At 48.2% G+C, this 16,515-nt stretch overlaps 1 protein-coding gene across 1 annotated transcript in view; it reads left to right on the top strand.

Moving 5' to 3' along the window:
* Positions 1-14,675, top strand: part of KCTD19 (potassium channel tetramerization domain containing 19) — a 52,005-nt gene extending 37,330 nt beyond the window's left edge. The window contains exons 13-16 of the mRNA XM_029911782.1: positions 9,050-9,232; positions 11,023-11,177; positions 13,638-13,739; positions 14,577-14,675. Coding sequence (XP_029767642.1) covers positions 9,050-9,232; positions 11,023-11,177; positions 13,638-13,739; positions 14,577-14,675 — 539 coding nt within the window. The remainder of the gene's footprint in view (positions 1-9,049; positions 9,233-11,022; positions 11,178-13,637; positions 13,740-14,576) is intronic.
* Positions 14,676-16,515: the final 1,840 nt, after the last annotated feature.

The raw sequence follows: 16,515 nt of genomic DNA, 5'->3' as shown, positions 1-16,515 counted from the left end.
GACTCCTCAGCACCTTGCTGGAGTGGAGGCCTGCGCCTGAAGTTCAGAAGCCTGGGGAAACAATAATTAATGTGTCTAGGGAACTGCAACATGGGAGGATGCACCTGGGCTGCAAGATGTAAAAAAGATTTGAGAAGAACCGGAGATTAAAAGGAAGGAGCTGTGCGAAAAAGACCCGATTTCTTATTTGTGTCACGATTTCCCCTCTCTAACAGATCCTCACCCAACCCCTCCCTGGCTAAAGCAGCTTGAAACTGGCATGTTCGGCATGGGGATGAGCAGTAGCACTTGCCCAGGTACCATGTCCTCTTCTTAAATAACTACTTTCAAATTATTATTATTTATTGGGCTGTCGATCAGTGTACACACCACTGTGTAAAACAGAGAGAAAGACATGGGTCCCTGCCCCAAGAAGCTTAATATAAGACCCAGTGCTGCAAGACACCACCGCCCAGATTCACAAAGGGACGTAGGCATGGGGATGCTGAGCGTCACAATGCCTAACTTTTAGGTGCCTAGAAAATCACACAACACTGTAATCCACAAAGCCTGAGTTCAGTGTCCAGGCTCCCTTATCCAACCCCCCAGCCCCGTGGCTGCGGGGGAGAGGGAACAGCAGGGAAGGGGCCTGGGGGTAGCCTCAGGGGCCGGGCAGGACCGTCCCGTGGGCTGGATGTGGCCCACGGGCCGTAGTTTGCCCACCTCTGCTATACAGTGTATGAGGAGAGGGATGGGATCTACAAAAGCCAGCATGTTAGGCGGGGAACTGCCTAACCTAGCCAATGGGAGATGCCTATGAGAGATGTGTGCTAAGCCCTGCCCCTCTCATGGAGATAGGTGCCGAAATCTGGTCTGCATGGAGGCACCAAGCTTTGCTAACAATTCATGAACTGTGGGAAGGCAGATCCTCCTCCACCTAATTAATGTGAGGGGCCTGTGTGACGGGTCGGATCACAGAAACCCCGTGGGACTGCCACCTGGTGTGCTGAGACTACCTCTGAGCCTGTTTTCCCCACCAGCTCAGGACTTCAGTGCCCTGCCTGGTTGTGCCAGACACACTAGCCTGCAACAAACACAGACCCTGGTCTGAACCATGCCCCCAAAAGCTGCAGGCTTAACTGAAAACAGCTTAAGAAGTGTTCCTGTCTCCAGCACTCAGATACCCAACTCCCAATGGGGTCCAAACCCCAAATAAATCAGTTTTACTCTATATAAAGCTTGTACAGGATAAACTCATAAATTGTCTGCCCGCTATAACGCTGATAGAGAGATATGCACAGCTCTTTGCCCCCCCCAGGTATTAATACATACTCTGGGTTAATTAATAAGTAAAAAGTGATATTATTAAATGCAAAAAGTAGAATTTAAGCGGTTCCAAGTAGTAACAGACAGAACAAAGTGAATTACCAAGCAAAATAAAATCAAACACACAAGTCTAAGCCTAGTACAGTAAGAAAACTGAATACAGATAAAATCTCACCCTCAGAGATGTTTCAATAAGCTTCTATCACGGACTGGACGTCTTTCTAGTCTGGGCACAATCCTTTCCCCTGGTACAGCCCTTGTTCCAGCTCAGGTGGTAGCTAGGGGATTTCTCATGACTGCAGCCCCCTTTGTTCTGTTTCACCCCCTTATATATCTTTTGCACAAGGCAGGAATCCTTTGTCCCTCTCTGGGTTCCCACTCCTCCTTCGAAATGGAAAAGCACCAGCTTAAAGATGGATTCCAGTTCAGGTGACATGATCACATGGCACTGCAAGACTTCATTACTCACTTGCAGGGCCGGCTCCAGCTTTTATGCCACCCCCAAGTAGCAAAGCGAAAAAAAATAAAGCCGTGATCAGCGGCAGTTCGGCGGCAGCTCTATCGCACCGCTTCATTCTTTGGCGGCAATTCGGCGGTGGGTCCTTCCATCCAAGAGGGACTGAGGGACCTGCCACCGAATTGCCGCTGAAGACCCGGACGTGCCGCCCCCTTTCCATTGGCCGCCCCAAGCACCTGCTTCCTTCGTTGGTGCCTGGAGCCGGCCCTGCCCACTTGCCAGCACACATGTATACAGGAAGACTTACAAGTAAACAGAGCCATCTGCAGTCAATTGTCCTGGTTAATGGGAGCCATCAAAATTCCAAGCCACCATTAATGGCCCACACTTTGCATAATTACAATAGGACCTGAGTTATATTTCATATTTCTAGTTTCAGATACAAGAATGATACATACATACAAATAGGATGACCACACTCAGTAGATTATAAGCTTTGTAATGATACCTTACAAGAGACCTTTTGCACGAAGCATATTCCAGTTATATTATATTCATACTCATTAGCATATTTTCATAAAATCACATAGAGTGCAGGGTCACAGCCTGATCAAGTAGGCATGCTCAGAGGCCACCTAGAGCTACACAAGAGAGCTGGGGAGGAAGGAAGCAGGAGCAGCTCTCTTATGATCTTTAGCCCAGTGGCTAGAGCCCCACCAGGATGTGAGGGATCACTGGTTCAAGCCCCTCTACTGCCTGATGAGAAGGGATTTGAATGAGGAACTGCTGTCTCTCAAATGCTTGTGCTCGGAGGCAGGAACATAGGTGCCTAGGTGCCAAGTGAGTTTGGGTGGCTACAGAGGTAGATGGCTGTCAAGCAGGAGTTTTGTGGATTGCAGTGGAGCCTAAAAATGGGATGTTTTTGTAAATCCGACCCTAAGCTTCTCTTGTGAGGGGCTGAGTAACCGCAATTGCTCTTGACTCCATTGGCATTGAGGACACTCAGTTCCCCAAGGAGATGTTCAGCAATCCATAGGGGCCAGACAGAGAGAACAATGAGACACATCCACCAGATGACTTGAGAGGGGGCTAATCTGAAAGTGATTCTTCGAGTGGCTCTGCGTATTCACACTTATGGTAATGTGCCGCCCAGTGCAGCCTAGCAGTAGAAACACCTCTGAGCAGTGGCCGTTAGAGCACACGCATGCGCTCTCCTCGCCCTCCCCTCAGAGTCCCTGAATGTTCTGAGGGTAAGGCTATATAAGGGGGCACAGTGCCTTCTACCACCCCAGTTCCTTCCAACTGTTGCACCAGATGGAAGTGAACCATTCCAGTCCATAAGGCTCTGGGGGTTTCCAGCATTGACAGTGCCTTTGATAGTGTAAAGTTGTTGTAATTAGTATAATTTTTAGCATAGGGTAGTTTTAAGTGTAGTAATAAGTATAGCTAGTTTAGTATAGTGTGTAAGGCAGTTCCGTGCAATGGCGGAACCGAAGAAGAAGCTGGGTTTTAAGAGATGTGCTTCAGGCTCAGCTGTCTTCCTGGTGCCAGACGACCATGTTAGGTGCCGTAAGTGCTTGTGGGAAGACTACTCCTGGATGTTCTGTTTGCCTGATACACCCAGAGCGTGCAAGGAGAGGCAGAACAGACTGCAAATGCTTCTGCTTAAGGAAGTTCTTGCTGCTAACCATCCAGTTCCAGGAGGTTGTCGGATCCAATGTCTAAGAGGCCTATTTCATCTCCATTGGCTTCCTTCAGCAAGGCTAAGCTGTCTAAAGGTTCCAAGACACCAAAGTCTTCATTGGTGCTGGCTCTGGATCCTTCTGTTAAAGTAGTCAAGGCTTCAAAGACACAGTTGGTGGAAAAAAGATGTCTGCCTGCTAAGGAACCTAGAGCCACATTGTCAGCTCTGGGTGGATTGGTTCTGAAGAAGAAGGTGAAGGAGAGGATAGCCACTGTTAGCAGTGCCAGATCCTGTACATCAGACTTACTAGTCCCGTCTCATTCTGTCTCTGAAACCTAAGTTGGTTCTCTTTTTGACTTTGAAGACCAGCAGTGTGGCGCTGATATATCTCCAGATCTGGTTCTCTCTAGGTCAGGGGGGCCTGCTCCTTCCTCCATTCCTGTTCCGGAACCATCCTCAGATCTGAAGTTGACTTTTACTGTGGTGGTTGATGTGCACTGTTCTGCGTCTGAGCATTCCTCAAATACGAGTGAGAGGCAGATGGCGATGGTTGGTTCTGTGATCTGCATCCTCTTCACCTGAAAAGAGAAGAGCAAAGATTATTAATCTTTCTCTGGATCTATCTATGCCTCCTCCTCGTAAGACTCCTATAGGATAGCCAGGCAGATCTTTCTTGCTTTTTGTCTCTCTTTACCCTCTAAGTCCATTGCTATCTTTGGTGAAGTCCATAGCAGCTCCAAAGTCAGATATTCAGCTAGAGGAGGATAGAGCAAGAATTAAGAGACCTGATTTGTCCCAGTTCATGCCTCTTTAGCCCAGGTTTCCACACTTCTTTTTTCCTCCTGCTACAGGCATGTTCCCAGATCCCAGCTACCGGAAAGAATGGTAATCCTGTGCTCTAGGGCTTTATTATATTCCACCACAGGAGGTTCTGAATCACCCACCATATGGAGATGGACTTTGATACTGGTTGTGATGGATGTTCACCCCACACTTGCCCCAAAAGGGTTAATGGAGGCCAGATGGGCCAATTAACCTATTAGGCTACAAGCTGGGAGAATTAAGGCTTAGAGGAAAGCCCTAATTAGAGGAAGCTCATGTATGCAGGAACAGTTGGGGCTTCTATAAAGCCAGGGAGCTGATAACAGAAAAGGGCCGCAGGGAAGTAGTCTGCAGTCATTCCCTAGGAGAAGGGAGGTGTGTTTGGAGGCTACAGAACTAGGGAGCCTACAGTTACCCCCTGGGAGGAGAGAGTTGAGAGGTTGGCAAACCCAGAGAGGAGCGGAGAGCCAGAAGGTAAGGAAGGGACTCAGGGAAAGGCAGTAAGGTCCAGGAGGGAACAGACCTTGTCTGCTGACTAGAGGGTCCCTGAGCTGGAACTCAGAGTAGAAAGCGGGCCCGGGTTCCTCTGCCAGCCACTGGGGAAGTGGCACCCTGGGGCAGTGAATGGGAAGACTGCCTGAGACAGCTAGTGAAGCAGAGACTTTGATACCCCGGAAGAGGGAACCACGCACAGTGACCTGGCCGAAGGGACAAGTCACGAAGAAGGAGCATCCTGAGTTCCAGCTAGTGAGAGAGAGAGAGAGCGAGCGAGCGGCAACAGAGTGTACAGCAAGTAGCAGAAGGGGGCCTCGGACCTGAAAAGAGCTAATTCCCCAGAGCGGCCAGGAGGAGCTGCCCCTAGTGGTGAGTGGACCCCATGACACTGATTTGTCACTGGACGAACATGTGAGTGTGGCTTCTGCATTTTCCCCTTCAGAGGATGCGCTGCGGTATCTTGATCTGGTGGCTTGCATGGCATCCACACTGAACCGACCTCCTGTGCAGGAAGCCTCACATCCAGGGTTTGATAGTCTTGGGGCTCCTGTCCCTTCTTGGGATCTTCATTTGGTTTTATCCACGCTTATGAAGCCACCTTTTGAAACCTTGGCAGAGAATCCATTTTTATTGTTGCTATAACATCAGCCAGAAGGGTGAGCGAGTTGCATGCCCTAATGACTGATCCATCATTTACAAGATTTCATAAGGACAAGGTGGTTCTTAGACCTGATCCCAGGTTTGTGCCAAAACCAGTGTCTGATTTTTCATATGAATCAGATAATTAATTTACCAGTATTTTTCCCAAAAATCACATACTAATATATGTTACATACTTTGGATGCTGGAAGGATTCTAGGAGATTATTTAAATAGAGCTACAAGGTTTTGGAAGTTCATCTAAGTTGGTTGTTTCTTATGCTAAGAATCCTGTGGGTCATCGTGTATCTGTGCAGCCTATTTACAGATGGGTTAGGTAATGTATCATTGAATGTTACAAGTTGGTGACAGTTTCTGGGCCTACTGTTGTAAGATATTATTCAGCTCTTGCTTACCTTAAACGTGGCCCTACTGGGGAAGTCTGTAAGACTGACTTGGAAGTCGGTCAATTACCGAACATAATGCTTTGGATTTGGCTTCAAAAGCAGATGCCAGATTAGGTAGAGTGGTGCGTGAGTCTTTATTTCATTATGACTCTGCTTCCTCTTTCTGAGTTTTTCAGCCCTGCTGGTCAAACTACCCATAAGTGGGAATATGCAGACCCACACAAAGAAGAGGTGGTTACTTGCTTGTAACTGGAATTCTTTCTTCCGCCACCTTTCCCCTCTTTCTTAGAGTCCTATTATGATTTGTATGGGTTAGCGGGGAAGGAACTGAGGGGGTAGAGCGCGCTTTCTCAGAACTTTTGGAAACCCTGAAGGGAGGAGTAGGAGGAGGTGCACATGTGCTCTAATGGGTAATCGTTGGAGAAGGTTCTACCACTAGACTGCGCCAGGCAACGCGTTACCGTTACTGTGACTATGCAGTCCTCCCAGAGAACTCTGGTTACAAGTAAGTATTCTTCATTTACGTAGTGCTGCCTGTTGGTTGTACAGGCATGCGTCTTTCAGTGTCACATATTTCTCAATTTGGTGGATGATTGCTGAGGTGTTCCGCAGAAGATGGGATTTGAGTAAAGGGAACTCTGTGTTCTTGTGCAGTAAACACATGAGGATGTACGATGAAGGTGTAAAGATGCGAGTGGGAGAAGGACACAAAAGGGCTTTTTGGAGGTGGCTTGGGACAAACATAGTCACTGGGAGCAGGGGGCTGAGAAACAGTTACTGAGGTCTAGGAAGAAGAAGAGTGGTGGAGAGGTTTATGGGTGAGGACAAGGATCTGGAACTTGAGGCAGAGGAGAAGACAGTGAAGGGATCTGAAGCAAGAAGGGGGCAATGTGATCAGAGAGGTGGGAGAGAAGATGATTTTGGTGACAGCACTTTGGTAGCATGATGTAACAACAGCAAGTTGTGCAGGGAAATTGTTCATAGTGAGACAAAGAGAGCTGAATTAATCGCTATTTATTTCAATCGACTTGCAATTGGGAAGCATTTGACCCAGCAAAATTAGTTCACGGATAATAATTTCCCTGCTCCTCCTCCATTACAGACATTGGGCAATTCTGACCTCAGTTACAGAGGTGTAAATCCAGAGTAACTCCACTAAAGTCAATAGTTACTTCACCTTTTCACCTGTGTCGCTGAAAACAGAATCTGGTTTCCTGAGCTCAAAAACACTTGCCCATCCTCCTGTCTGATACAGTTGGAATCTCAGTAACATATTATTGTCTGCGGAAAGAAATGGGACCAATTACTTTAATAACACTCAATGACTCCTCTATGCAAACCCTGACGTTCTGTGTGGAAGTTGGGAGCATGATGAAAATACAATGGGAGTGCGATTCTAGTCCTCGCTCAGAGGGCTGCGAAGCTTGGTCCCAGGGCTTTTTGAGCAGAGGGAGATGATCTGACCGAGTCTTCTTCAGCGGTTGTGTGAAGATACTAGTACAATTATTGTTAACTATTGGAGTTATTGTATTCCTTAGGCTTTGTCTGTAGTGCCATAGGCACGCCCGGCACTGTACAGAGCCAGTAAGGGTACAAGACCAGCTCACAGGAATTTATTTGCACAACAAAACTGAAAAGCCTCTATGAGTTGTATGCTTCTGAGTTTCAGATGCAGGGCATTACAGCAAGCCCGGAGCACACAATTACTAGTCTTGTGCTAGCCTGAATAGAGATAAAAAGAACAGGAGTACTTGTGGCACCTTAGAGACTAACACGTTTATTTGAGCATAAGCTTTCGTGGGCTAGAACCCACTTCATGGGATGCATAGAATGGAACCTATAGTAAGGAGATATATATACACATACAGAGAACATGAAAAGGTGGGAGTTGCCCAACCAACTCTAAGAGGCTAATTAATTAAGATGAGTAATTATCAGCAGGAGAAAAAAAACTTTTGTAGTGATAATCAAGATGGCCCATTTCAGACAGTTGACAAGAGGTGTGAGGATACTTAACATGGGGAAATAGATTCAATCTGTGTAATGACTCAACCGTTCCCAGTCTCTATTCAAGCCTAAATTGATGGTATCTAATTTGCATATTAATTCAAGTTCAGCAGTTTCTCGTTGGAGTCTGGTTTTGAAGCTTTTTTGTTGCAAGATTGCCACCTTTAAGTCTGTTACTGAGTGACCAGAGGGGTTGAAGTGTTCTCCTACTGGTTTTTGAATGTTATGATTCCTGATGTCAGATTTGTGTCCATTTATTCTTTTGCGTAGAAAGTGTCCGGTTTGGCCAATGTACCTTTTCATGTTCTCTGTATGTATATATATCTCCTTACGATATGTTCCATTCTATGCATCCAATTAAGTGGGCTTATGCTCTAATAAATTTGTTAGTCTCTAAGGTGCCACAATTACTCCTGTTCTTTTCGTGGATACAGACTAACACGGCTGCTACTCTGAAACCTGAATTGAGATAGGCTCAACTGATGTCAGGCTGTCGTGAGAACATTTTGCAAGTCTCTGCTTGCAATGAGCTACTCCTGGGGAAAGACTGAAAGAGCTACAGCTGAGGTTTTCAAAGGCACCTGGTGGAGTTGGGGTGGGTGGAGCAGGTCCTGCCTGGGGTTCACCCGATCTCAGTTCAATTTCTGTCTTAGCTGAAAGCTTACTGCATGCTCCTGCACATGTCCCACAATGAACCCTGTGCCTTGTACAAAGGGGGTGCTAGCACTGCCTACCTCGTGGGGGTGGTGTAAAGGTAAAATGTGTTAATGATTGCAAAGTGCTCCGGTACTATGGTGAGGAGGCCCATATGATTACCTCAATAGCTAGAATTCTTTAGGCTCCTGTGACCAGCCCAAGCTAAATCTGTTTGGGCTTGGTTAAGCAATGACTAAGGGAGCACGCGATAACCATGGCTAAGTGTTTCCAGGATTTCAGTACCAAGGAGGGAGAGAATATTTGTGGGTTTGTACCTTTGGTTTGTAAGCTCCTTGGTGCAGGGGCTGTCATCTGTCATTTATAATAGGGTTGTTCTGTGCTTCACACCAGACTGGTAGACTCTAGGTGCTACTGCAGTATAAATGTTTAATAATAATTCATTAATAATAAAGGGGTACAACTAGGAGTAAGGGGGTGAAAATGCTGTGCCCCTCATTTTCTGTTAACAGATGTGCTAATCCTATTAGAAGTTGTACAGGTTATATTGTCTGAAAATCCACATATTTTTTATCCCCAGAAACAACCGTCAATGACCAAACCAACATGGTAACCAAAGAATTTAATAATGTAGGATTCATCCTTAAAGTCGAACATCCTCCAGTTGTGGGCAGTGATGGCTCTTGCACTTGGCATGAAGAGAGTGTTGTTTACAGTGCTGGCATCAAACCGGCTAATGCAAACCGTCAACCAGTGGCTAGAGGTACAGTAACATTGAAAAGAACTGGAAAGTTGGCAGCTTATTTAGCGTTTCGATGGTGCCACAAGGCTTTTTGGGTGAAAACAAATGCCTCTGATACCTTTTCCTGGTCTATAGTATGAGGAGCTAAGAACCAAACTTCTTGGTAGCACTTTTATAACTATTCTTGTTTGGTGTTTGCGCTGGCGCGAAGGCCAACAAGTTTATATCATTAGTAGAGGGAAGACAAGACGAGATGACAGTGGATATATCATAAATATCATAAATCCCTAACAAACTATAGCTGTGTGTAGTCACCGTTGGTTAGACTCAATCAGTCCTAGCACTTACAGTACACCCCAAGTTGTAAATGACTGTTCCCCAAAGGGCAAGTGTGACGGGTTCCCTGCGGGGTGCCACCTGGAACTGGGGTACCACTGAGCCCTCACTTACCAGCCTGGGCTCCCTCTCACACCGTGCTGCTGTGACAAGCTGTAGACCACTTCTGGTCCTACACTCCCACCAGCATTTACACAGGCAGGGACGCCCCCAGCTGCAGTTACATGCATGCTCCAACCAGCAATAGAGAGGCTACAGCCAAGATAACACCCATCTCCCCAGGCACGCACCCCCCGCTGAGTATAAACCCAATTTTATACCGTGTTGCACTGCACAGGGATCTGTACAATGCAAGCTCGTAAATGGGTCGCCTCTCCCTCGATATGTTAACCAAGCTGAGATTTCCCCCCAGACACTTCACTGAAAGGCACTCCGGGTTCGAGAAAGCAAAAAACAAGTTTATTAACTACAAAGGATAGATTTTAAGAGATTATAAGTGATAGCAAACAGATCAAAGCAGATTACCTAGAAATAAACAAAATTGCAAACTAAGCCTAAGAGACTAGAACGACTGGATATGAATGAGCAATTTCTCACCCTGGCTGATGATACAAGCAGTTCACCAGGTTTCCATAGACAGGCTAGAAATCCTTTTAGCCCGGGACCAGCACTTCCCCCAGTTCAGTCTTTGTTCCGCAGGTGTTTCCAGGAGTTCTCTTGTGTGGAGAGTGAGGCCACTAGATGATGTCACTCCCTACCGTATATAGCATTAACATATGGCGGGAACCCTTTGTTACAAAACCAGTTCCCAGCCCAGTTTGTGGAAAGATACAGGTACCCAGAATGATCAGTACCATGTGGTCTGGGGCCAGGGCTACACACATGCACACACGTGTCCCTGAGAGAACTCGCCAGGTATGTGTACACCCACCCAGCTGCTTTCCTTGCCAGGTCCCTGCAGCTAAATTGCTGTAGCTGCTATTGTACTAGCCCAACTCCGTAGCAGCCCGAGTTAAATGGATGGTGTGACAATTCAGTACCTAGTGGAACACTTTTGTTAGAGACGTTCTGCTGTGGCAGAGGCTTTACTGCTTGAAACGTACTGAAGCTGTTTGCTAGCTAATCACGGTGGCCTTTTCACGCTCCCCAACACTTCAGCAGGCAAAGCTGGAAATCACAGACTCACAGAAATCAGGGTTGGAAGGACCTCAGGAGCTCATCTAGTCCCACCCCCTGTTCAAAGCGCAAATATTTTTAGCAATTAAAACAAGCCAGGGTGGAATCCTGAACTCCTTGCTCAGTTTTTACTTGGCAACGCTCCCATTGACCCTGGATCGGCACATGGAGTGTTCCAGGATTCTGTTGCACCCATGACAATGCAGGCAGGTGATCAGTGGCTGGCTAAATGGGCTGGCGCTGGCACGCTGAAATAGGGTGGCTAATTCTGTACATTGTGTTTGGCACTCTCCTTGTAGATGTCGTTTTCCTAAGTTTTGCTTTGGCACGGGAAGAGATATTTTATGCCAGAAAGTGCCACTGTTTTCTGACTGACATCATCCTGAATTCCATCAGGCAGAAGGATGCCAGAGAGATCACAGCCAAAGTTGTGAGGCTTGTGCACAGGCTTTGGGTAGGTATGATTTCCTAACCGTGCTGAAGCTAGGCCAGTTACTGAGGTGCCTATTGCGTCTTTCTGTGCCTACAGCCGCCACTTAGGTGCCACTGACATTTAATCAAAGGTGCCTAAGTCCCCATGGCACCTACGTTTCTGCCCGGCAGCTTTGCAAAGCTGCCTAAGGAGTGATGCTGCTCCCGCAGCTAACGAGTGGCTCAGAGTCTAGCTCAAGTCACAGCCCCAGAGGTGCCGAAGCAGGCGTCTCAATCTAGGCAGGGGAACGCTTGTCTTGCCACTGGGGCGCGATCCCATAGGCTTGCTTTAAGCACATCGGACACCTCCCCGGCCCACGTCAGGCCACCAAGAGGTGGCAGGAGCAGCAGAGTGCCTGCATAAAAGGTAGCCAGAGGCACAAGGAAAGGTAGGGTGAGTGGCAGAGCGTTATCAAGCATGAGTAGGAGAGAGAGATTCGGCTGCTAGGACTTGGGCGACTTAAGTGGCTGAGCTGGCTTAGATGCTTAACTCCAGGAGGGAGGTCCCGGCTGTGACTCACGAGCTGGAGGGAGAAAATCCCTCCTTGGGCTTGTGGCGCAAAGGGGAAGAGTAGAGACCCACTGTCTAAGGCAGCACGCTCCCCTGGGCCAGAGAAGGAGAGAGGCGATGCAAGGTATCACAGAGGCACATTTCCCAGTGGAAGCAGTGAGTGCAGAAGCTCAAACTGCCAGCAAGAGACAGAGCATCTGGGGCTAGATCCACAAAGGGACCTCGGCACCTAACTGCCACTTAGGCCGCCGAGTCCACCATTCCTAAGAGCCTCAAAACTCCTGCTGAGATGCTGCCTAACCCCGTGAGCACCTAAGTTACTGCTGGTTAAGGCCCCCAGGTGGCTACATGTCAACCCATGTGCATGCACAAAGCCACTGCTGTCCTACCACCACCAAACTGCTCAGCACCCTAGTGCACACCTAACCCCTGGCTGGATTCTCAACCTGGGCGGTCCCACCCCCCCCGCCCCCAGCTCACCGGTGGGGCTTCAGCAGGTGGGCGTGTTTTGAGCCTGCATAGGCTGCACGAAAGCCTGCTGGGGACAAGCACATTGGGACTTTGGGGGCAGCTGTTTGTCCCAGTGCAATGGTTAGGGCATGCAGCTATGATTGGTTTTCAACGTCCTGCTCTGGCGGCGTTAGAGCAGTGACTGGCAGCCACATGCCCCGCCTCCCAGACGCATGCGCTGCACCTGAGGCGTTGGCGCTCTCCTGTTGAAGCCATTCCACTTTGTATAACTAACTAACTAGTGGGTGGGCCAGAGTGAGGGTGACTGTAGCCTGGTGGGCAGGGCACGCGGCTGGGGTGTGGGAGACTAGTCACGTCCCAGCTCCAATGTAGGGCTTTGAACATGGGCTTCTCCATGCCTGCTGAGTGCCCGGCTCACTGGGCTACTGGCTGCAATGGGGGGTGTGGTGGGTGCGGGGCTCTGGGTTTGTCGCTGCCCTGGCCCCCCACTCCACGAGCAGGCTGGGCTATGAATCCTGTGGAGGGAGGTGCCCAACTACCTTTAAGGGGCAGAGGGGTTCGGATTCCTGCTCAGGGTGCTGGCTTCGGGAATTGCTTGCGTAGGGTATGTTTAACACTGCAGTTAGGCACCTGACTCGGGCTCACAGGGCTGGTTACTTGCGGTGTAGCCCTTCAGGCTCGGGCTGGAGCTTGGGGTGTAGACTCCTGCAAGGTGGGATGGTCCCAGAGCTGGGGCTGGACCCCAGCCCCAAAGTCTACACCCCAATTAAACAGCCTCTTAGCCTGAGTCAGCTGGCCGGGGCCGGCCGCGGGTGGCTAATTGCAGTGTAGACAGACCCTTAGGCACCTCACTCCCCGTGCGCATTATAGGGAGTGTGGGAATGACACTGCATGGCAAGGAGACGAAGGCTCTCTGTGGCTCGAGCCCTAGGCTACCACACCTTGCTGTTCAAGGCCAGGCCCTGGGGAGCGGCGGGGGCATAGCCCCCCCACCTCTAGACCTGCGGGTTTGCTGTGGGCTGGCCAGGGGTCTATGGCTGGATACGTCATCGTGGGTAAATCTGTTGCTCTTCCCTGTTTGTTTCTTAAATCAGTGCGTGCCCCATGTCAGCTAGGGCTGGGGTGAGCAAAGCGTGAATACCTGCCCCCACCACTTTCCTGCAGTCACCCGGGAGGCTGGGCGGATCTGTGAGCTAGGTTGGAAGCAGCTCCTTTTCAATGGCCAGTTTTAAAAAAGTGTTTCCCGTCAGCCTGGGGAGGCCGAGTTGCTTCTCACATGTCAGATCTAAGAATGTAGCAGATCTGCCACTCTGGGAGCAATGCGTTTTCTCTCCCCGTCCTGTACACATCGGTAGTACTGGGGGCCACCAGGGCTGGAGGCAGCTCTGCATGGGACTAAGCCTGAGGCTCATTGGCAGGACCAGGCAAGAGTCCTGCTGAGACAAGCTTCTTTTACATTAGACCCAACAGATCACACCAAAGGAGTTTGTTGCTGATGTCTTCAACACAAAACCTTTTAACGATGACAGACATGTTCATGAAAAGCTACTTAGATGGGTGGAAGTAAGTACAGAGCATTCAAGAGCCTTGTGTTATTACAGAAGACAGACTATGCTGAACAAATTTACCAGCTTTTATATTAGTTTGTGGTTCCTCCGCTTTCCTTGTGGGATGGTTGAACTAGGAGCTAGTTTGCAGCATATACTGATAAAAGTTGTACCGATGTTAATATTATTAGTTTAAAATCATACCAATCTGTCAGATGGCTTCAGTTTCTCCACCTATAAAATGGACATAATGATACTTGCCTTCTCTAGAGCTCACTAGGCCTCAGCTGGAGTATTGAGGAGCAGTTCAGGAAAGATGTGGACAAATTGGAGAAAGTCCAGAGAAGAGCAACAAAAATGATTAAAGGTCTAGAAAACATGACCTGTGAGGGAAGATTGGAAGAATTGGGTTTGTTTAGTCTGGAGAAGAGAGGACTGAGAGGGCACATGATAACAGTTTTCAAGTACATAAAAGGTTGTTATAAGGAGGGAGAAAAATTGTTCTTCTTAACCTCTGAGGACAGGACAGGAAGCAATGGGCTTAAATTGGAGCAAGGACAGTTTAGGTTGGCCATTATAAAATACAGTCTAACTGTCAGGGTGGTAGAGCACTGGAATAAATTGCCTAGGGAGGTTGTGGAATCTCCATCATTGGAGGTTTTTAAGAGCAGGTTAGACAATCACCTGTCAGGAATAGTCTAGATAATTAGTCCTGCCATGAGTGCAGGACACTGGACTAGATGACCTTGCAAGGTCCCCTCCAGGCCTACAATTCTATGACTCTGTTAAACGCTATGCTGTTTCACTGCTCTGTATTATGACTGATGAGTAACTGTTTGATTATTCCTTTCAGTTTACACTGCCATTTGCATGGAAGTACAGCCACTGCATTGATTTACTGCTAAAGAAAGGGTATTCCAAATCCATATCCTATTTTGGCTTGGGAAAATAAGTTACAGGAGCTTTAATAAAGTTTGACCTAAATGTTTCTCACTGTGAAATGTCTGTCCTTGCTTCTGACAGCTCAGCTGGTAAATCATACATTACCTATGTGGAAGGTTATACAGGTCCCAGCTAAAAAGCCTTTCTAAGGTGAATTAAGGATGAGAGAACTAGTAACTTAAGCATTAGAAAAACCTTACACGAAACTTTTAGTTCATGCAAACCAACCAACTAAACCCCAAAGAAACAGGACATTCAGAATTAGGTTAAATTTACCAGAAACAAAACTAGTTGAAAAAGAAGACAAGTGCACGTTCAGGCCTCTGAACACCTGTAACTGTCCCAGGAGAGATGCCAGCCTCTCAGCTTTCCTTGTGTGGGTGGAACAGACCAGATGTGATCACAGCCTGTTGGTTTGATTCTATGTGTGTGTCTCTCTCATGCCCCCTCTCCCCCATACTGACTGCTGCTTGGCACCATGCTCACCTTGCCCACAACACATGGTAACGATGGCAGATACTGTCACAAACGTGCTCTACTGTAACGACCAGCTTCGTATGTGGAAATATACGACCTCTGGCGACACGAGTGATTGACAGGCACGTGGAGTGGCTGAGGAGCCCTGGGGGCTCTAGGCCAGGGAACAGATGAGGCCAATAAACAACTTCAAATGCCTCCACTGAACAGATCTGTGACCTGACTCTATTTGGGCAAAATAGTGTTTGAAGAATTTTCTAACCACGCAACAGCTTGTTTGATTAACATCAGGCTTTGGGGGGAAAATTCGATCGCCAGAGAAACGGCCCTAAGGACAGGATGCAGTGTTTGTTAGGAACAGGACAGGCCTTCTCTAAATGAAAGCAGGTGGTTTTTCCCAGCAGTCATTTGATAGCCTATTTTTAGCTCTTTGGAGCAGCCTTCCCATTCTGACAGTATGTCAAAACAAGAACTTTGAAAATGTGCATTTAAGCAACGCTGGTCCTGTGCATTAGAGCACAACTAGATTAGCCAGGTAAACGGACTTCACCCCGTCCTGCTATGGGTAGAAGATTTTACGTTACCTGCTGTAACGTTTTGGCCAGTATTCCTTTGTTTGCAGCTTTTATGGGAGGCAAACCCCAGGCTCAGTCGCAGTCTTACATCAAGGTGCAGTGCCTGCGGCTGTCTAATGTGCATGTGTGATGAAGTGGGAATTTGCATTTTTTTTTAATGACACCGGTGCGTGCCTCAGTTTCCCCTCTATGTTCCATTATTACCCATTTGGGGGGGGGGGGGAAGGGTTGTTTGTTCTCCGGGCAGACTGGGACATGTAGGTACGTATGTCGCCTACTTATCTGCACCTGAACAGGTCTTTAAAAAAAGGCTGCCCCCACCCCCCACCCCCCAATCAATGAAAAATCCAAGCAGACAGTGGAAAACCCACTCACTGGGATATGACACCTAGCAACCAGTGCCCCAAAGGGAGGAGGATTTCCCCCAGCTCTCAGCAGGGAAGCTGGCACAGACCCCAGCTCGAGAACAGAGGACTGGGTATGTGTGAGGTGGAGGGGGTTGAGGGCTCTCCCCTGGAAACACACTAAGGAGGTGAGACAGAGAGAGCCTGAACAGCTTGGCTGTAGCAGAATGGACCATGCTTTAACCTTCATTTCTCAATGCTAACCTGAAGCCTTCCTATGCTGTGTGCCAGTTTAAACCCGACTGGTTGGCCAACGCTGTTTGAGTGTCACTGCAGATACTTGCTGAGGTGCATGAATCCCTGAAGAGTGCACAAGGCTCTCTCAGCTGGACCTGCTGAACAGAGCTTCTGGCACGAAGAAGGAAAACTGATGCCCCCGAGGTTCAGTCTTAGG

This window comes from Terrapene carolina, unplaced genomic scaffold (assembly GCF_002925995.2).
Source record: "Terrapene carolina triunguis isolate 2854851 unplaced genomic scaffold, T_m_triunguis-2.0 Scaffold130, whole genome shotgun sequence".
Lineage (NCBI taxonomy): Eukaryota > Metazoa > Chordata > Testudines > Emydidae > Terrapene > Terrapene triunguis.
This window is presented reverse-complemented; position numbering and strand designations above follow the sequence as displayed.